Source organism: Leguminivora glycinivorella, chromosome 2, assembly GCF_023078275.1.
Source record: "Leguminivora glycinivorella isolate SPB_JAAS2020 chromosome 2, LegGlyc_1.1, whole genome shotgun sequence".
Lineage (NCBI taxonomy): Eukaryota > Metazoa > Arthropoda > Insecta > Lepidoptera > Tortricidae > Leguminivora > Leguminivora glycinivorella.
In genome coordinates this window covers 23,490,172-23,512,466 of record NC_062972.1, presented here as the reverse complement: position 1 = coordinate 23,512,466, position 22,295 = coordinate 23,490,172, and the positions used below count along the sequence as shown (strand labels likewise).

The 22,295-nt window shown below is 35.4% G+C and overlaps 1 protein-coding gene across 1 annotated transcript in view; it reads left to right on the top strand.

Moving 5' to 3' along the window:
- Positions 1–22,295, top strand: part of LOC125242256 (C3 and PZP-like alpha-2-macroglobulin domain-containing protein 8) — a 206,645-nt gene that overhangs the window by 19,255 nt on the left and 165,095 nt on the right. Inside the window, exon 2 of the mRNA XM_048151000.1 lies at positions 5,143–5,321. Coding sequence (XP_048006957.1) covers positions 5,143–5,321 — 179 coding nt within the window. The remainder of the gene's footprint in view (positions 1–5,142; positions 5,322–22,295) is intronic.

The following is a 22,295-nucleotide window of genomic DNA, read 5'->3' as shown; positions in this document are numbered from 1 at the left end:
TTTTTATCAATTTTAAAGCAGTTAATTTGACTATATTCAAGGTCAAATTACTTTACTTTCTAGTGGATAAAATGCGTTTTTACCCGCTGGTATTAAAGGACAAAACACGTGTTTCCGAGCTAGTGAGGGGAAAATACTTTAACGATTTATACATTGATGTCTTCATACATTCAAAAGCGCTGGTGGCCTAATAGTGGTCCTTTGATATTTGCCAGTCGCTTTTCGGTGAAGGAAAACATCGTGAGGAAACCGGACTAATTCCAATAAGGCCTAGTTACCCTTCGGGTTAGAATTTCAGATGGCAGTCGCTTTCGTAAAACTAGTGCCTACGCCAAATCTTGGAATTAGTTGTCAGAGCGGACCCCAGGCTCCCATGAGCCGTGGCATGCCGGGATAACGCAAGGAGGATGATGATGACGACGTCTTCATGCATTCACGTGGTAAGTAAATACTTACCGGAATGAGCTTATAGTATTAATAAGTACCTACTAATTCTCTTTATTTAATTTAAGTACTTATTTTCATCCCAGTATCTTTTAACATGAATGGACGAGAAAACCTAGCAATAACAGAAATAAGATCTAAGTTATGTTAAACCTCTGCCACCATTTGAACTATTAATACTATTATACGGCATAAGACCAGATTTGAAGTAGAACCGCAAAGATTTTCCCGCATTATTAGCTCCCGCTGACTCATTATGATCATAAGCCCCGCCTCAAACTAAACACAAGCACTCCCACAAAGCACACTTAACAAATGGCTCTTGAGCTCTTTCAGGAGCAAAGCGGCAAGCGGAGACACTTGCAAACCAAACAAAGCGATAGTTTCAAATGGGAATTCTAATGAAGATCTCGCTTCATTCCACAGTTTATAACTAACAAAACAGTATCAGGAAATACAAGCGCTGTTTCGCACGTTCAAACAGGAAGGAGCGCGACTGGTTCCGAGCTATATATTTGCTCGTCTGTAAACATAGAAGCCCAAAAACGCCAGGACGTATTTGCGCGGCGTGCTCACCAAGTTTTAGTCTGATCTTTTTACGTTTTATTTTGGTATTTGGTTTTCCATGTTTGTACATAAATGTAGCTTGACAATTTAGCACGGTTGTAAGTTTAATCGAATAGTGATTTCTTTTTTCTGACATTTGTAGGTTTATTGTTCATGTTTTATTATTTATTTAATAAAACATTTTACATAAAAACTTAAATGTAAATACAATGTCCCCCAAAACTGTTTACACAGTTTGACTGTGAGATCTGGGTGAGTAAAGGTACATAATATTAGTTGTCATGTTAATGAATACAGATCTACATAAAGTATATTGCCAAAGATGGTTAGGTAGTTCACAAATAAATGAGGCATCTAAATTTTGTCTAGGTAGTGTTTGAACAAAGCCCGCTTAAATCTATTTTTGTTTTTCTCCGTTCTAATAGCCGCAGGCAAAGAGTCGAGTAAGACAAAATCGTTACACCTTAGCACACACAATATTAAAAATTACCTAAAATTATTAGATAATTTGGGACTTGTTATGTAACCAAGTCAATAGTTAATGCGTCGTTATACGTTATGTATGTAAGTATTTTGGAAAAAATGTATTTAAAAAAATTAGCATACGGAGATTTGGCAATTTGACACCATCGAATTTTGGTGAACGAGTAATGAAATTAACGTGCAATAAAACCAAAGCTACGTTTCCTGGCCCCGTAGCCGAATGGCATTTCTCCGACGCGGAACAAAATCGAAACGCCGCAGAAAAGTAGTCTGGCTCTGTCGTGCCAATAAGCAAGAACGATAGAGATATTATCGTGAGCGTTTCGTGAGCGTTTGTGCATTCGGCTACGCACACTGAAATGTAATAGAAAGCTCTACGTCGCTCTGAGTTCTATTGCAATCTGTTTCTCTAAACCTACTATATCTAATTATAAATTGAGTTTGTCACCCAAACAAGAAGTATTTGCTTTCGTTAAAGGAGGCAGTGGTCCAAATAAGAGACATAATATGTATAACCTTCGACCACTGATACGAATATGAAGTACGAATGTGGTACGTCGCTGCGGTTGTTTTGACGTAGCTTAAGGTAACGCACCGAAAAACCCCAATCTCAATGGTTAAGAGTGAATCATTATAAATATAGGCTGTAGAGAGAGCTGCTAAAGGGTTCACCCTGTTGTGGCATAATTTTTTTATGAATAATTCTATTGTGCATAATCGATTTAGTCATAATTGGCTTTGTGCATAAACTGCTATGGCATAGTCAAGTTTAGCATAATCTGTTTAGGCAGATTGTGATTTGTCCGAATATTCTTTGTACATAAATTTGGTGCTCCGAATCATTTTTACGCATAAATTTTATGTGCATAAGCTTAGTGTTCCGATTTAATGTTTTGCCGAATTTATTTTGGTGGGTAGGTTTCACTTTTACCTAGCAGTGCGTTTTTGTTGTGGTCGCAGTTGTAACCTAACCTAACCCACTTTTTCCTAGCGGTAATTTTCTGTTGTGGTCGCAGTTCTAACCTAACCTAACCCACTTTTCCCTAGTGGTGCTTTTCTGTTGTGATCGCAGTTCTAACCTAACCTAACCCATTTTTCCCTAGCAGTGCTTTTCTGTTGAGGTCGCAGTTCTAACCAAACCTAACCCATTTTTCCTTAGCGGTGCGTGTTTGTTGTGGTCGCAGTTCTAACCTAACCTAACCCACTTTTCCCTAGCGGTGCTTTTCTGTAATAGTCGCAGCTCTAACCTAACCTTACTCACTTTTTTGGAGCAGTGAGTATCTGTAGATTTCGCAATTCTAACCTAGTGTAACCATTTTTCCCTAAAAACGCATTTCTGCTTAACGAAAAATATGCCAAAAATATTTATGCTCATCCAATTTCTTCCTAATGACACTCGGCCTCAATAATAGTAGGCCAATATATTTTCGGGCAAAATAATATTCGAAATATCGTGAATTATACCAAACAATGTTTATGCTACATTAACATTCGGAAAAAATCGATTATGCCAAATCTGTTATGACAAAAGCGTTTCGGACAAATAAAGTTTTTTTTTTTTTTTATACTACGTCGGTGGCAAACAAGTATACGGCCCGCCTGATGTAAAGCGGTCACCGTAACCTATGGACGCCTGCAACTCAAACAGTGTCACATGCGCGTTGCCACCCCATTAGAAACTTGTACATTCCCTTTTGCTGTGTTAAGTACACAGTAAAAAGGAGTGTACAAGTTCTAAGGAGGGTTCGGGTTGCCGACGACTCAAAGGACAATAAACGGAACAAGTTAGTTCCAATAGAACACAAACAGTAGTTGTTAACAAAACTCGCTCTAGCGGGACTGTAGTCCAATTAGGAGTGCCACAAGGCTCAATTTTAGGTCCATTCCTGTTTTTGGTTTATATAAATGATTTGCCATGTATAGTGAAAAACTTTTGTGAAATAGTACTTTTTGCTGATGATACATCACTGCTTTTTAATGTTGACCGAAAATCTACGGATTACAATGTAATTAATAGCACGTTAGCTGATGTACTGCAGTGGTTTACTGTCAACAATTTACTTCTTAATTCTAAGAAAACCAAATGTATTCGATTTTCTCTGCCGAATGTTAAACCAATCGATACAAAAATACTTTTGAATGATGAATGCTTAGAGATGGTAGATACAACACTGTTTCTTGGTTTAACATTGGACAAAAATCTACAATGGAGTCCTCATATAAAGAAACTAGCAAGCAAATTAAGTTCAGCCGCATACGCCGTTAGGAGAATCAGGCAACTGACTAATGTTGAGACAGCTCGCCTAGTGTATCATAGTTATTTTCACAGTGTAATGTCATACGGTATTCTGGTTTGGGGCAAAGCAGCTGACATACAGACTATCTTTGTATTACAAAAGAAAGCCATTCGTTCTATTTACAACTTAGGAACACGTGAATCAGTAAGAGAACTCTTCAAAGAAATTAATATCTTAACTGTAGCTTCCCAATACATTTATGATAGTATAATTTATGTTGTTAAGAATTTAGACTGTTTCACTAAGAATTCTGATATCCATAATTATAACACTAGAAACAAAAATAAGCTTGCCATAAAGAAGTTTCGTGTCCGTAAAGTACAGAAGTCATTTGTTGGGCAATGCATTCATTTTTATAATAAGTTACCTGACACTGCTTTGAGATTACCCTCCCAGCTCTTAAGAACTACTTAAAAAAATCATTGATGTTAAAGGCTTATTACAGAGTCGAGGACTATTTGACAGACAAACATGCATGGCCCGAACCAGAAACTACAAAAAACGAATAGCAATTAAAATAATTGTATTATGTATAGAGGACACAGTTCAGATAAGAAAGCACATCAAATATTTTATATTTTATGTTGTGTAGGTAAATTACATATTTAATGATATTGAGATTCATATTATCTTTTTCTTCTATGACAATTTGATATGTTTTCTCTGAAGAAGAACGACGTATTATTAAGCAATAATATAATTTATTGAAATTGATTTCCATAGAGTACCTAGTCTGTTCATATTCTTTGATGAATACTTTTGCATGTTAAATTGTATGTTGTTATTTAATGCATGTTAATTATAAGATGTAATGTTTTGAAAAGAAGTTGCCCGCCGAGTTTCTTGCCGGTCCCATAGTGGATACCCCCCTCCCAACTGAGGGGGGACTGAAATCTTCTCGAGGCTGAGGCGTAGGGTTAGAGCCGGCGTAGCTTTATTTGACGTTCATATGCGCATTGTAATATGCCTACTTGAAAAATAAATATTTCATTTTCATTTCATTTTCATTTTCATGAGTAGGGTCTAGTGCTATTTGGCTGCGGTCTTCTGTAAGGCGGAGGTACTACCCCAGTTGGGCTCTGCTCTAGATTCGAGCGAGACAATATCCGCTGTGCTGTGCCCTACCACACAAAGCGGAATATCATTCGCTATGCCCTACCTCCTATAAAACGTTATGCCACATAGAGGGAACCCCTGCTAAAGAAATAAGTGAATATCATTTTTTATACTACATCGGTGGCAAACAGTAAATAATAGTCTATAATTGAAACCTCTCTTTCAAAATAAATGAAATTTAAAAAAATCCAAAAACATTGTTGGTGGCTGATGAGTTTTTTTTTTTCTTTTTTAGTGGTTTCTCGGTGGTCGCGCCAGAGGTGGCGGTGCCGGGCAAGACAACAGCGATCTTGGTTACCCTGCACGGCCGCGCCGGGGACCAGCCTGACCCTCTCAACGTCACTGTCAGGCTGGAGACTCAGGACGACGACAATGTGGTCAAACAACTGACTTCGGCCAGCCAAATGATAAATGGTAAGTGTTTTTCACTCTAAGGGAGCCTTTGAGTATCTTGTAGTGGTGTCTCGGTGGTTGCGCCAGAGGTGGCGGTGCCGGGCAAGACAACAGCGATCTTGGTTACCCTGCACGACCGCGCCGGGGACCAGCCTGACCCTCTCAACGTCACTGTCAGGCTGGAGACTCAGGACGACGACAATGAGGTCAAACGACTGCCAGCCAAATGATAAATGGTAAGTGTTTTTTATACTAAAGCAAAGAGGACCAAGTATTATAGAGAGTACTGTCGAAATAAAATGTGTTATCACAGTGCACTGCCATCTCTTGACACAGGCTTAAAACTTTTGAACCTCAGTTTTGACAATGTGGCCCATATTCTTAGCTTGATAATGTGTTAAAATGTCAAATATTAATACAATATTAGCTGAGCGTACCCCAAAGGTGTAATGCCATCTAGGCCACCGCACCTTTTTTTGTATGGTACTGAGGTACGTTTTTTTCTTAGACTTTATCTGTCTATACGGAGTTATATGTATATGTCTTTGTACTCAAGGTACTCAAGGGATCCACTGACTCGCACGCACGTCAGTTTAAAGTATAAAACGTCAAGACATTGAAGTCAACTTTATAAAACGTTTAATTCTTGCTTAAAGAAGCGCCACTTTAGACACTAATGTATCCGATTTTTTGGCTTATATTACTAAGTACTGTCCATGAGATCTTTATGATTACTGTATTAAAGCGGTGCGTAGTTAATCGTTTTGCTTTTAAAGTTATAATGCAGTATATTTTAGCTAAGCAGAAAGTTTCTCCGCAAACGCCACACATAGCGATTATTGGCAGACCGACCAAAGGGCCTTGATTATTGTTGACAAGCGTTCCAATTGCTTAATCACAGGCTATCCAGTATTATGACCTTAGGTATCGCTAGTATGGGAATTGAGGATGAAATAATAGTAGTAAGTGGAGATAACATGCGTTTTAGTCTAGCTGAAGTTTTGGCGTAGAGTATCTTTATATTTTCGTTGACGATGTGCCAAGTTCTTAATGGATTGATTATCGATATTTCTGTTATCACATGGAAAATATCTATAATATTTACTGGAAACCTTTTATATTGTGCAAACAACTTTAAATATACAATTGATTCAATTTACAGTAAGCACAAACATTTACGAAATTGTGTTCCTAAAAACCGTTTTTATAATTTTTGGGAATGGTTTATCGGATATGTAGGCTCAATTTTGATAGAAATAAGTTATTAAATTTATCCGGTTGTACTTTACTTATTAAAAAATACTCTACTTACCTATGTATTTACATTATAATTTTCATAGTAAACCCAAAGGATAAAACTAATGCTGTCCGAATCCATAAACAAGTTGAAATAAATTGTTTGTGTAAATCACAATCCAACCAGGTTTGTGATTGTGAACCGAATTTGAAATAATATTCTCCTAAAAATAGCAATAAGAGACAAACACAATAATTAAAGCCGACTGTTCTCCATACGCACATGCCTACTATTCATTTGGCAGTATGGCTTGGGTTAATCTGCACTTGTTAAAGCAGTAAATTGTGCCACGGATGTAGACAATGTGCCGGCGTATGCGGACCGAATGCAAAGAGGAAACAAATAGCAGAAACTAATCGCAGACCTGTCCATTGGCAGTTCAGATCATGTTCTGTTTTAGAGACAAAGTTTTACAGTTGTAGTGTATGTTTTTTTTTTCTAACGTATTTTCAGCCATTCTCAGTTCAAAAAGTACGGACGTTGCGTTGTCTGAAGTACGTACCATGACGAATATCAACGTTTTAGAGAAATTACAATAGAAAACTATTTCACAAATTATATTTGTGTTTCAATCGAGGCTGCAACTCATAATGACCTATTGCTAAATATATTTTTCAGTACAGATGGTGTTTTTTTACGCACTAGTGCGAGAAGTGGTTCATTATATGGCAGGTCGAAACTTCGGAGGGTCATCTGTACTGAAAAACGTCGTCGATACACGAAAATACGTAACGTGTCGATTTAAAAACTCCCTTCGGTCGTGTTTTAAAATTCGTAACTTGTATCGTGTCGCGGTCGTGTTTTAATTTATCGTACTGAAAAACGTCGTACGATACACGTGCAAAAAGGAAATTCGTAACTCGTGTCGCGGTCGTGTTTTAATTTATCGCCACTTGTTTCGAACTTCCTTTTTTACGCACTTGTATAGTAATGTACTAAACTTATAAGAGTACACGACCAAAAGGAGTGCTTTAAATCGACACGAGTTACGAATTTCCTTTTCGCACGTGTATCGTACGACGTTTTTTAGCCCTCCGAAGTTTCAACCTGACATAATAATATAATGAACCACATCTCGCGTGGTAGAAAAAACACCATCAGATCTGTACTGAAAAAGATCTTTTACTAGTTCTTATTGGATCCATAGCAAATAATTTATAACTTCAACAGTATAGTACGGTCACGTTTTTAAAGGTTGACATGTCATTCTTCACTTTCACTTGTTAGAACGTGACAAATATACAATAGAAATGCTGACAGACAGACTATAAAGAAGAATCAGCTTAGTGCTACTGTTGCACTATTTTTTTTGTAATAGGTATAGCAGGCCAATGAACAATTGAGCGTAGTTAGGTCCGATTCTAATCCAATGTCTAAGTGCATTGCCGCCATTTACGCTTGCTGGGAGTAAATGGGAGAGTATGTTACTATTCTCTAAGTTATGAATGTTAAAACCATCATAAGCTATTTTAACACAAAAATATATTCTATATGGAGGTGACTGCGTATGGCACGCTATAAAAACTTACAAAGGCAAAACTTTTAAGTGTAGAAAAGGATTCTGAATAAATATCAATTTAGTGCTCTCCATACCATAAAGACGATTCGCCTCGTCCCGCCTGCCAAGCTAAAGTTGGACGTATTTATGCAGAAGGGGACCAACCCACACATCTGTCAAAATTGAGTTATGTATGCAGAAGATGTTAAAAATGCATCTTACACCCCCTACACAAAGATCAAAGCCATAGAATCATTTTTACGTATAAAATCATTTCGTTAACAAAGTTACCAACACACATTTTCACTGTTACATTATATTTAAAAAGATCCAAGCTGTTTAGTACCTTACTCAATATTCTTTGTATTTATTTCAAAAAGATCCAAAGCACATGGTTCATCTATATAATATTGTTTTATTTATTTCATAAGAGACCAAGCGGGTTGGTTCCTTTTTAAAAAATAAAATCTGCACCGTCGAAAAGATCCAAGTCGCATGGTTCCTTATTAATTTTTATTTTTTAATATTAAGTAATTAACTAAGTTCATTGGTTCTTGTTTGCATAATTAAAATTAGCTCAGTTTATGTGTTCATAAAGATCCACATTACATGGTTCTTTATTAAATGAATTATATTTTGATAGTTAAGGGAACTATGTGCCTTGAATCTTTTTTGTTTATAAACTTTGTATACTTATTATTTATCACACTCGTATAATATATATTTTTTTATTATGATTTGTTATGAATAGAGTATGAAATGATAAAAAAAACATAAGTGTCTGAACAAATCGGCGTAAAGCGTAAAGAACTGTTGCAAACATTTACAACTAGCAACACTGTGCTTCATGTCAAAAATAAATGGACGTATTTATTTGGAAGGGAACCAATCTACACAACTATAGTTTTGAGATAAAGTACTTTTTGTTCATAAGTTATATACAAAAAATATTAACGGCTTATTTTTTTAAGTTAGATTGTCAAGTATGGCATTGTTTATATTGTTTTACTTAAACAAGCCTTGTAAATGGAGTTTTAAGTATAGTTTTCTCTTAAAAAGGCAATAATTCCTTTTAGCAAAATTGGTTAAGTGAAGGTTGGTCCCTTATTGATTTATAGGTAATCTAAAAGGGTATACAAAAATAATGCACAATAATGGCAAATTTACTTTATTCGTAAACATAAACAATCTCTAAACTTATATTATATCGCTTTCGTAAACTATTTTCTTAGAATTATTTGGAGCCGGAGTCAACGGAGAGTACGGAAGTCAAATCCAGTTTCGGTGAGTAACTTAGAAGCATTTGAAGCAGGAGTCAACACAGAGTATGAAGGGAGCTCTATACATTCTTTAGATTGAACAGGAGTTAAGTATTTTTGTTAAAACTTATTTTCAAGTAACTTCCAATTAATTTTGTGCGATCTGTAAGTGTATTAAGAACATTTTGAGCATTTCCGATATACTTCATTTCAGATTTTCTCGACAACCGATTCAGATATCTGCAGGTACGTATTATAATTTTTTCTGTGGCTTATAATTTGCATGCCAGTGTTTTTAATTTTATTTCACTGCAGCAAAACCCTTCCGACTGAAGAATTAAATGTTTTCATTTACGTTTACGCTAATAATGATTATAATAACCATTCCTCTCTGCAACATTATTTGTAGGACTAACGTTTCGTAATAATATTAACATTTATTTATTAACGTCCTTAAATGAATAAAAAGCTATCTCTATTCTATGTAAGCATGTATATGTAAGTATGCAAATGCTGGGAAAAACGCTAAGAAGATGATGATGAGCTTGGGATGGGGTTACGGTGGAATTAATGTGTTAGGTTTAATGTAAGGCTTATTTTTCTTCTAGATGGCCTGGGTTTGCGAAAAAACGTTAATTCTGAAAATGTGGCTTCTCAGTTGCATAAAAAAACCTTGAAAACTGAAACAACTAATGGTGCTGTGAGCCTATTAACTCCTGTCCAATTTAAAGAATGTGTACAGCTCCCTTCATACTCTGTGTTGACTCCTGCTTCAAATACTTCTAAGTTACTCACCGAAACTGGATTTGACAAAAGTGTAGAGCCTCCTCCGTACTCTCCATTGACTCCGGCTCCAAATAATTCTAAGAATATACTTAGTTTACGAAAGCGACGTAATCGCCTAAACTGAAAAAAGTGGACCTCCGTACTCTCCGTTGACTCCGGCCCCAAAGAATTCTAAGAATATAGTTTACGAAAGCGATATTATATAAGTTTAGAGATTGTTTTTGTTTACAAATAACGTAAATCTGCCCTTATTGTGCATTATATTTGTATAACCTTTTGGATTACCTATAAATCAATAAGGGACCAACCCTCACTTAACTAATTTTGCTAAAAGGAACCATTGCCTTTTTAAGAGAAAACTATACTTAAAACTCCATTTTCAAGGCTTGTTTAAGTAAAACAATATAAACAATGCCATACTCTAGCACTTGACAATCCAACTTTAAAAGAAAAGCCATTAATATTTTTTGTATGCAACTTATGAACAAAAAGTGCTTTATCTCAAAACTATAGTTGTGTGGGTTGGTCCCATTCTGCATAAATACGTCCAGTTTTACCATTACAGTATTCAAATGTTGAAGTAGTACCTACAACAAAACCTACTAAAACTTTGTAAAGTGGAGAAGGCTTAGATTGTTTGTTCTTACTTGTACATTTTTGTTTGCTAAGTGTAAAGGATTGAAACGTTTGTGTACGATACAAGTATACTTGAAACAAAACTTAGGAAACAGAATAAACCGATGATGAATATAATTATGTCACAATTTGGATTTCTTTCAACCCCTTTTTGCCAAGAGTGGCACTGAAACTTAGTAGTTCATGTGCTCTGCCTACCCCTTTATGGGATACAGGCGTGATTATATGTATGTATGTATATATATGAATATAATTATTATGTGTCGCTTAACTTCAAACTCTGGTAAATCAACTGTGCTTTAAGGTTGGTTTTGTTGTTTTGTGTTGTTTTAAATTATTTGAAAATAATCAACCTTGTATTAGAATGGATTTACCAGATTTAAGCGACACATATTTATAATCCCGAGATTTTGGCACTTTGTACAGCTTTCGGGGTCAACGAATGAATCAAGAAAGAATATAATGTACAAAACTACCTGTAGGTAAAAAAATCAACCTCCAAAATAATCCGGTCGAATCAGATTCTCTTTGTGTTATTTTATAATGAATATCGCGGTAATCGAAGACAATAATTATTGTACATTTGTAAACTTAATAAAATAATATGAAATGAAACATGATTGTTAAATATCGGCGTAATGCGATGCCGATGAACATCATTCCAAATATTGAGTTAATGAGATCATTATAACAGGAATTTAAATAAATAAATGCAGACGGAGTGGCCATTGATTGCCAACTACCAAATTAACTCTCTCTGGATAATTATTTACAATGATGTCATCGAATTTTATTCTTAATTATGTATCATGAAATATATTTTTTATTTAGTCAGTAGAAATCAGCAGCGGCTGATCCATACAAGCCGATTCCCACAGGCTTGCCTAAAATTAATTACTAGTAAAGTAACCTAATGTAAAGGTAGGTTTCATTTTGCTCAGTGTTGCCTAGCAGAAATTTTCACCAGCCGCCACTGGTAGAAATCAAACAGAAAAGTCTACTGTAGCTATTTTAATACCGCTACAGGCAAAGGTTACATTTACAAAGGATTACTGGGGTTTGTTAGTCCATCTGGTGAAGCTTTATACCCCCGAATTAGGTATATAAACTTCCCAGGACGCTATTTTTTCTAGCACATGGCCAGAGTTTTGTTATTTTTTTTTAGTAAAAACTAATTATTTTTGATGAAGTATTGAGCCGTCCCGTAGATTCTCTAAAACAGAAAGGTTTATTTTTCTTGGCTACTTAGTCATCTAGATTAACATCCTATTTTTAAACGTTTTTTCTCAGTTAAACGCGGGAACTGGCGAGAGATGAACTTTTGATAAGTTTTCTAGAACAATCTCTAAACATTTATCCTCGTCGCGCCAAGACAGCATTTGTACGAACTTCTGCAATGCAGTATATCCTGTTATTTAGCTCCCACTAACTTCAAATTAAATTCCATTTTAAGTGGTTTATCCTTATATTCACTGTTTATTTATGCTCCTTCTCAGGTTTTGAAACTTGTATAATAAATGTCATCTCCAATTTCTTTTTATGCATTATGTTTATAAGATTCTCATAACAAAACAATGGTGTTCCAGACCCTTGGGAGCCAATGTTAGCACTTTTCAGTGAAAACTTTGACAATTTAATTAATAGCAGGGGGAAATTAGCTAAAATTACGGCATAATTAATGGAAGGTTTTTTTAAATTGAAATATGTACGTTATAGACCGAAGTTATTTTTCATCAACCCTCCCCACTCCTCCCTCCTCTGCGTCACCCCTCTACCCTCCCTTAAAGTGCCGAAAATGCGATTTTTCTCGATTTCTGACAAAACTGTTGAAGATACAGAAAAAGCGCGTAGGAACGAAGTAATCCTTAATAAATTTACTACAAATCATTCATTAACACTTTGGTTCTAGCACTTATAGTTTACGCGTGATCCGTCACGAAAGTTGGTCCTTTGCTGCAATCTTCTTTAGTGAATGTTAAGTTTTCGCCCAAAATGCATACGAAATCGTCGAAATTTGTTTGATATAACTAAAATATTGTAACTCATGAAAAATCACTACCATGGGTGGAATTTCCAATATGTCTTGGAATTCCAGTAACTATTTAAGACGTAATATTTTCACGTTAGTAGTCGCTAGGAGTACCATTGATCTATATAGTGTATCTATGACTGGGGATGAGCTTTTGGTAGCTGTTGGTAGAGCCCTGGAGTATCAATCCAGTAGCCGTGAGTTCAAATCCCACCCATGGTAGTGATTTTTCCCCCTGAAATTCATTTTCAGTTTATAATATTTTAGTAATATCAAACAGATTTCGTAAGCAATTTGGGAGAAAACTTAACATTCACTAAAGAAAATTGCAGTAAAGGACCAACTTTCGTGATGGATCACGCGAAACCTATAAGTGCTAGAACCAAAGTGTCAATGAACGATTTGTAGTAAATTTATCAAGGATTACTTTTTTCCTACACGATTTTTCTGTATTTACAACGGTTTTGTCAGAAATCGCGAAAAACCGCATTTTCGGCTATTTAAGGGGGGGAAGAGGGGTGACGCAGAGGGGGGAGGGATGGGGAGGGTTGATGAAAAATAACTTCGGCCTGTAATGTACATATCCCAATAAAAAAAATCTTCCATTAATTATGCCAACATTTTCATACATAACTTTCCAGAAGCAACGGACTATTCAGTGTGCGTAGCCGAATGGCACAATCGCTCACGAAACGGAACGCTAGTAGATATCTATCTCTATCGCTCTTGCGTATTGGCGCGACAGAGCCAGAATACCTTTCGCGGCGTTTCGTTTTCGTTTCGCGTCGCAGAAATGCCATTCGGCTACGGCACCCGATTTTTCTCGGGCCCTTAATGAATCAGGATCTCCGATAACCAGTCGCATTCATATATAATTCATCTGCAACGAGTTTACTCTCGAACTAAGTGAGAACGTGTACATTTTATTAGAAATTGACCAATGTCTTACATATAGGTATCTATTTCTTGTGTTGGTAGGTTTATACACGGTGTTCACGAGAATCCCGAAATATTTAAACCACGCAGTTCCAAAGCCAAAAAAACGATTCTAAGCCTGTGTTTTCAGAAATTGAACCCAAAATTAGCGTAAGTCGTTAACAAAAATTAACTCGCTGTCAGTTTTGTGACGATAATTAAGCATGAAATTTCAATAAAAATATTGTTTTTGTATTGATTACATAAATTTTAAGCGATAATCTACATTCAGAACGTGAATATAGTTATTTTTAGACAGATTTTATGCTTAATTGTCGTCTCAAAACTGACAGCTAGTTAATTTTTGTTAACGACTTACGCTCATTTTGAGTCCCTAGTTCTGAAAATGCCCATAACCTATGGCGGTACAGCAGAGCTAGCTTAACCACAGTTTAAGCTGTTTATTAACTAAAGCACCTTTCTATTTTCACTGCATGATAAAACGCGTTAACACAAACTTTCCATTAAAATCATTAAATCTCAAACTGATCACGATCAGTGATTACCAACCGGACGCTTCTCTTCATAAGCGAGATATTTACCTCAAAGCACTTCAGACCTTTCTCGAGCCTTTAATGAATCAGGATCTCCGGTGACTAGTCAACCAGACCGTGAATGAAGTATTCAGAACACATCGGTAACGATATTAGCATCTGATCATCACCTAGTTTATCTAGGAACTTGTTCATTTTTTTGAACATGTTACAATACAATACAATACAAATTCACTTTTTTGCACAACATCAGAAATGTAAATAGTATAACACACATATTAAAATAATAGTACATTACGATACAAGTGAGAAAAAAAGGAAGTCCGAAACGAGTGGCGACGAATTAAAACACGACCGAAGGGAGTGTTTTAAATCGACGCGAGTTACGAATTTCCTTTTCGCACGTGTATCGTACGACGTTTTTCAGTATAGATGGCCATCCGAAGTTTCGACCTGACATATAATGAACCATGAACCACTTCTCGCACTAGTGCGTAAAATAACACTATCTGTACTGAAAAAATCATTACAGAGATATTCCTGCAACAGGTGGTCTTATCGCTAGAGAGCGAGGTGTGTAGGTTGATGGCCGATCGTAAGATGACGCAGATTGTAATGTTCCTATGTAATATGTTGATGGTACTTAGTCTCAATGATTCAAAATGGATACCTACGTAGGAAGGATTATTATATTCAAATGTTTTGTGTAATAATGAGAAGTGTAAAAAAAAACATTTTCTATGGGAGATAATTTTTTGGATTTTTGAGGATGATCCCACAGTAAAAGTAGCTCAATATAAACCTACATCAATTGCGTGTCGTGTTTTATGACTATAGTACTCTGTTCTCTGTATAAGTTGGTCTCATTTGCCATGAGTTTGGTAAGCGATTGAAACCTCGCCCAGACAGCTTAGCTGTTCCGATATCGTTAAACGGGATCTGTACGAGTATTTGCTAAAGGCATGTTTATTTTGGCAACGTAGACTAATTAACGTTGTATCTCGTTAATTGATGTTTATATTTGGAAATGAGAAAATGTCGGATGGTTTATTGAACGTTGTTTTGTAATTTAAATCAATAATCGTATACGCAACTATGGGAACAAATCAAATTATTTTTTCCCCTCACTAGCTCGGAAACACGTGTTTTGTCCTTTAATACCAGCGGGTAAAAACGCATTTTATCCACTAGTGGGTAAAGTAATTTGACCTTGAATAAAGTCAAATTAACTGCTTTTAAGTTGATAAAAGTAGATGAATCTAGTTATAAAGATGATTTACCACCTGTGGAACTAGTGGAAGCAGTGATAAACGCATTATTTGCATTGTAGTTTCCTCGCTATAGTGAGGGGAAAAGTTTTGTGTTACACTCGGGTGCAAAAGTATTTTACTTCTCGTGTGTTAAAAAACTCGCAAGTTCAGGATTCTATTCTCGAACCTTCAACTATAGAATCCTTTCACTTGCTCGTTTTTCAATTCCACACTCGGCGTTAAAATACAACTTTGCCCCCTTGTATAACAAATAACTATTAACAAATATTTTGATTTGTGTTTTTTAAGTAGTCACACTACTATATATAAATTAAAAATCGTAATAAGATGTCATATATTAAAGAAAAAATGGCGAGCACCACCAGTGGTGAAGGCCGGATTCGAACCGGCGTCTTTAGCAATTCGGGCTAATGTCATGAACCCCTAGGCCACCTCGCCACAGCGGAAGCCGTCGAAATTTCTCTTCTATATGTCATCTTTGTAAGACTAGGCGTCTTTGACCAACTCTAATGGCAAACATGCTTGCACCTCCTATACGAAACCTTCGGTTAAAAATCAGATAAATTATTGTAGTAATATCAACGCATTTTTTCCAAGCTATACAAACTCTAACGTTAATATCGATCGTTCATAACGATAAGTTGTCATCCCAACTTTGCGTCTCATAGACAATCTAGACTTCGTAATGTCAGGAGTTTTTTATGTCGTCCGTTCGTAATTACAATCATTGATGAAAATCGTTCTAGAAATGATATTATTCAGTGGTTTTTTGATTGATTTCAATACTTTGTGAGTTTATTTAAGTATATAATAAAATTTTAAAAGGTGGTTAATGTGTAATTCCAGAGAAAATTGAGATAATGTTTTCCAGCAGGTGTTTGTTTACATGACTGGACAAGTAAGACTGAACTGAGTGTATTTTCAAACTGTTCTGTTAGTGTACCTACCTAACGTGTTAAAGGGGAAATTTGAATATTATCATATTTTTATGTCCCTGTTATTTTTTTTCTATAGGTCATGCAATTTTAGTAAGTACAGTCGAGTTCATAAATATCTGTACATTTCTTCACCTTAACTCGTAGTGATAAGGTGAAAAAATGTACACATATTTATGAACTTGACTGTACCTAACTATATCCATACTAATATTATAAACGGGAAAATGTGTGTGTCTGTTTGTTTGTCCATCTTTCACGGCAAAACGGAGCGACAAACTGACGTGATTTTTTAAGTGGAGATAGTTGAAGAGATGGAGAGTGACATAGGCTACTTTTTGTCTCTTTCTAACGCGAGCGAAGCCGCGAGCAAAAGCTAGTTTAACATAAATCTTAAGAGTCGTGTAATATGTGAGATAAAATAAGTAAATATTGCATTTAATTTGTCTCAAAACAATTAAATCAACTTTTCATATCAATTTTGCCTTCAGAAAGCATCTTCGTGCCTTAATTATATAGGTACCGTCTTATCCAAATATCTGCTCCAGCATTTCCACGCCATTTCAATATTCAGCATCAGGTGTTAACGAGTCAAAGCGATTGCTAATTCCGTCTCAAAGAAATCGGATTTGCTGCAGCGGGTAACGAACCGGCGTCAGCTGCGCGCTGATGGGACGGAAAAATTACATCTTGCCGGCCTCTGGTGGGATGGCTGTGTAAAAGACGGGTAGTGTTGCAAGTTTTAATGCATAGGTACTAATAGTTTTATTATTTTTTATTCGTGTAAATATCGTATTTAAAAGACGATTTTTCGATATGTACTTTGCACTTGTACAGTCGAACAATCTGAATTCTAGGCAACTGTAGAACCCTTTCACAGTAAAAATCAGACTTACTTCTATAGAAAATAAAGCACGGTGTCAATGCGACATGGTTCTAGAGTGGCCTAGGACCTATTGGGTGACTGTACGTTCTTAATAATAATAATAAATAAATAAATGTAAATAATAATGTATGTAGATGTAGGTACATAAAAAACAACCAGGACAGAAAAAAATACTTATGTTCTTCGAACAAACAAATGTCTTTACCGGAATTTTAATCAGGGCCATCGGATTCGCAAACCGGGTCACTATTATATACGAGCCTTGCTTTTCAATAGTCTGAGCAATAAAATTTGAATTTTTAGGTTAACGCAAAAAAAAACAAGAATAAATAAGAGATGAAACATTTTAAGCTTACACCAATTGTTAAATCCAATACTTCAAAACAAACTCTGGCAACACATTTTCTTAGTCAACACAAAGGAAGTATCCAAATCTCCTATGCAAAGGACTTCTCGCGAACAAAATATTATACTGTTGCGACTCGTATAATAATATCGCTGCTTTGTGCTTATGGAAATTACACGTCGCTCGCCACCGAAATAAGAATACTAAGTAGCCAATTTAGAATTTCTTTTTCTTTTTAAAGGTATTCTTCTAGTGAGGTTAGTTGGGATAAAATACTGTTGGTGATAAAATTCACGTTATTATTTATATTAACATGTTCGAGGACACAAGGAGTAGAAAAATGCTTGTTAGTTCTTTGAAACTAGCCGGTATATTCTAGTATACTTACTAATTTGTTTAATCATAATCGTAATGTTTGTCACTTAGGCCCACTTGCATTAACTACTTAACTCAGGGTTTGTGGGCTATCATCTGTCAAATTCCATATAAAATGGTGGGTTAACCCACCATTTTCGTTCGTGCAAGTAGCCCTTATAGATTGCTGAACATATTCAAATCGCATTCGTAACCCGATGACTCATAAACTCACGCCTGTATTCTCTAAGGGCCACTTGCACCAACCAATGGAGAGTTAAACCGAGGGTTAACCAACCAAGCATTTTATATGGAATTTGACTGATGACAGCCCATTAACCCTGGGTTAAGTGGTTGGTGCAAATGGGCCTAAAGGGGTAAGGAGATCTTACTGCTTAAGTTTCTTTTGCTCATTAATGTTGTTTAAAGTGTAATATCGATAGCTTATTATGCAGTAAACTAATGTTGTGGTGAGAAGCTGATGAAAAATTAATCTCGAAACGCGTTTTTTTAAAGAGGCTTTTTTGTCGTCTACGGCCGGTAGTCCACGTGCTCTTGTAAATCTAACTATCAATTTACAAGTGTTAACTCACCATACACTGTCATAATTCCCGTACCAAAATCACTAATTCATATTAGCTCATATCACATTGACACTGGCGAAATAGTCCCAATAATGGACTGAAGCCATTTAATTAAAAAAAAGTGAAATTGTATTCTATTCATGAAAGAAGGAAAAAGCTGAAACTTAAGTGGAATAGGTATTAGAACCAATGATGAGCTAGCTTCTGGTCGCAAATATACCTACACATAAAGTTAGTAAATACATTTCTTTGCTGCACTTGCATCGAACTTGTAAATCGAACATGGTAAATAAAATTTCCTGCAAAAGGTTCCAATTTTCCGGCGTACAGACAGATTTGCCTGGCATTCGTAGACTTGGCAAGCATCAAAGACTAGTGAGTAATATTTTTCATTTAAAGAAATGGCGGTTTTCTAATGTCAACACATTACTCTTATTCAGGAATGTTTTATAGCACTTACTAGATGCAAAACGCATACCCAGTCTATGAATGGATTCCATGGGTGTGCTCTTTGGCAGGTGAGTTGTCATGTGGATCAAAGTCTAAAATGTGGAAGTTTATTTATATTCTTAGATCAAATCAAATTATTTTCATTTGAAAATATTTTAATTTGTAATTTTTAAGTAGTAACACTACTATTATACTATAAACATTAAATAAATGTCATATACAAAGACAAAAAGTCCAACAAGACAAAGAAAAAGTGACCAAGGCTTCCAAATGTTCCGAGCTGGAATCAAACCAGCGTACTCCGTTAAACGGACGGATGCCTGTAAAACCACTCGGCCATCGGATCACGAAAGCAAGGTTCGATTCCAGCTCGGAACACTTGTAGGCCTTGGTCACTTTTTCTTTGTATAATTATGACATTTATTTAATGTTCATATTTATATTATTTGATAAATTCATGAGGCTTTTATGGGAGTTAAGGCTCATGTAGACTGCTCGACATGCCTGTGACACTAGCAATTGGAGTAGGTATGCGATTGGTAACCGTTACAGATGATTTAATATTTCAGATGTAGTGCGAAAAGCTTTTCCTTAGTATTTTTTTCGGAAACGTTCGTATTTGTCATGCTATTTCAGACAGCATCAATATGTTTTGTACTGAGACTGACTGAAATAGCATGACACGTTCGTATGTTTCCGTAAAATTATGAAGGAAAGGCTTTTCGCACTACATTTCATTAAAGTGTCAAAAGGGTTTCTAACGAGCTACGGAACGTGACGGGAAGAACATACAATTATATAAGTAAGAGAAAATGAAGTAGGTAGGTATAAAATGCCTACATTTCTTAAAAATAAAAAAAAATGTTCCTATAGTACAGATAATCAGAAAAAACAGTAATAAATCGCAACTATATCATGTGAAAAATTGACTATAACTTGCTATACCCTCATCAGGGTCCATGAGAGACTGTAATATTATTTATATAAACTGTATGAATACCATGGTTGCAATAAAGAATATTATTATAACTTTCAACTCACGCTTTGTTAATGTTGTTTGAAGAGTTTCAGTTATTTATACGATGAAAACTTTTTTTAGAGTAAAAGAAAGATAGCAGGCAACTGCAGTGACTAGGAAATGTTGATAGAAAATTCATGAACACTCAGGGAGACAAATACAGTTTCAAGATGAGAAATTCATTAAATTTATGTAAAGTATTTTCACTGAAAGGCAAGTGAGATTTCAAATAATGATTTATGAGTTGGGTACTTACTGCCTTAAATGAAGCTAGCAGCAGTGTTACATTATTATAAAATAAGTACCTTCGTTGATTTTTAATTCTTACTCATTTGTTTACCTTGCCAATCTACGGTATGTCAAATACCTTTTAATAAATAAAATTTGTGTGGGAGTAAATATTTCAAATAACAGTGTATTTGAGACTCAAAGAGCTAATCTAAACATACTTGTCTTTTAATATTACAAAAGAGAGAACATTTTTTTACTTTGATAGTTCAAAATAATTAGGTATCAAACAGTATCGCTCTCTCAAGTATTAAATAGGCTTCAAATAACGGTATAGAAGCTTAATATCCAATGATACCCAATATCATCGAGATTAAAGTTGGATTTACCGGCCATAAAGTAATACTTAACACAAAGTAATTTCTGTATAAAGTTGTTCGCTGAAGCCAGGGTCGATCGTTACTATGCCACCATCCGCAAGAGAGCAGCCATTCCTGGTGCGCCGGGTGCGCGTCAGCCCCAACATCGTCATGAAGGTGATAGGGGATAGGTTGGACTCCCCCTTTTTGCTACGCTGCAGTCGGCTACATGTGCCGTACTCAGAAAAAAGAAAATGTACATAGTTATGGTTATAAGTATTCTTAGGCTTAAGCACTAACACATATCTTAGAATTAAGTTGTTTTTTTACTAACATATTATGAGTGTAACTTGCTCGAAATAAATGATTTATTATTATTATATTATAAATACTTGCATAGAAATCAAACATGTGATTATTATTTTTGAGTTCGAACAGTCATTTAAAATCATTTCCGAATTCGCACTTAGAGAAGAACAATACTCTCGGCTATCGAGTTGCGTTTTACGAGCCTTCCTTTTTGCGCAATAAAAACTCCTTAACCATCCCTTTGGTGCTGGCAAGCGGTCCGCTCGTTCACTCTGTAGTTTTTTTTTTCTCGATTGAAGTACGGTCTTGAAACGCGTAATGGTTTTCTTATGCCAGTTGTTGAAAGCTCGGAGCCGTTCATGTTATAATTGAGGTTGGATAGTCATTATGGATTTTAAATTCCTCGTTATGATTTAAGAGTACTTATATTATATTTAAACATATTTTTAACGAATTTAACTGAAATACCCAACACGTATTATTTTGAACTCATTTTAAGAGAGGTTTGACATTAACATACTCGTGCTTTCATCAATATAATGCCTTTATACGTATGGTTTTAGTTTTTACGATTTTGTCTTTATAGCTTTATTTTTCAATGTGAATTTCGTACCTTATTATTATAGGTATAATGAACTTACTTTTTATGTGATTTTTTTAATTTTTATGCCCATAGCGGTTAATTTTATAATTAAGACTAGCAAGGCAAGTAGAGTCGCGCGATAAATGACAAAACATCTGGCCGTCCTTATCGCACTTACAAATAGTGCGATAGGGACGGCCAGATGTTTTATCACTTATCGCGCGACCATACTTGCCTGCTAGGTTTTCATTATGGAAATATTATGCGACCTGAGTTATAAATGGCTTTCATTTTACATTTTTCAACATAAGTAAAAGTGTTTTATTTCCGTTATATTATATTTAAAAATCATAAAATTAAGTACACAATAGTAACACAATACTTTTTCTATAACTTGATTATATCATTTGAGCTAAATTACTTGTTATCGGTGTTACATGAACGGGGTTTTTGAATGTCTTTTTTTTTAATTTAACAAAAAAGACAATGTACACAAGCATATCATTAAAGTTTCGCCAAACTGTAAAACAGTTTGTTGGCGATGCGCTCCATCTTATCTAATATTCTAATATCTAAATAACAATCCACCTATTAGATATACACTACCTACAGACAGTACATCTGTTTCCAATAATGAACCCTATTTCGACGCCACACAAGTAATTATGCCGGTAGATACATACGCAACGGTCGACCTG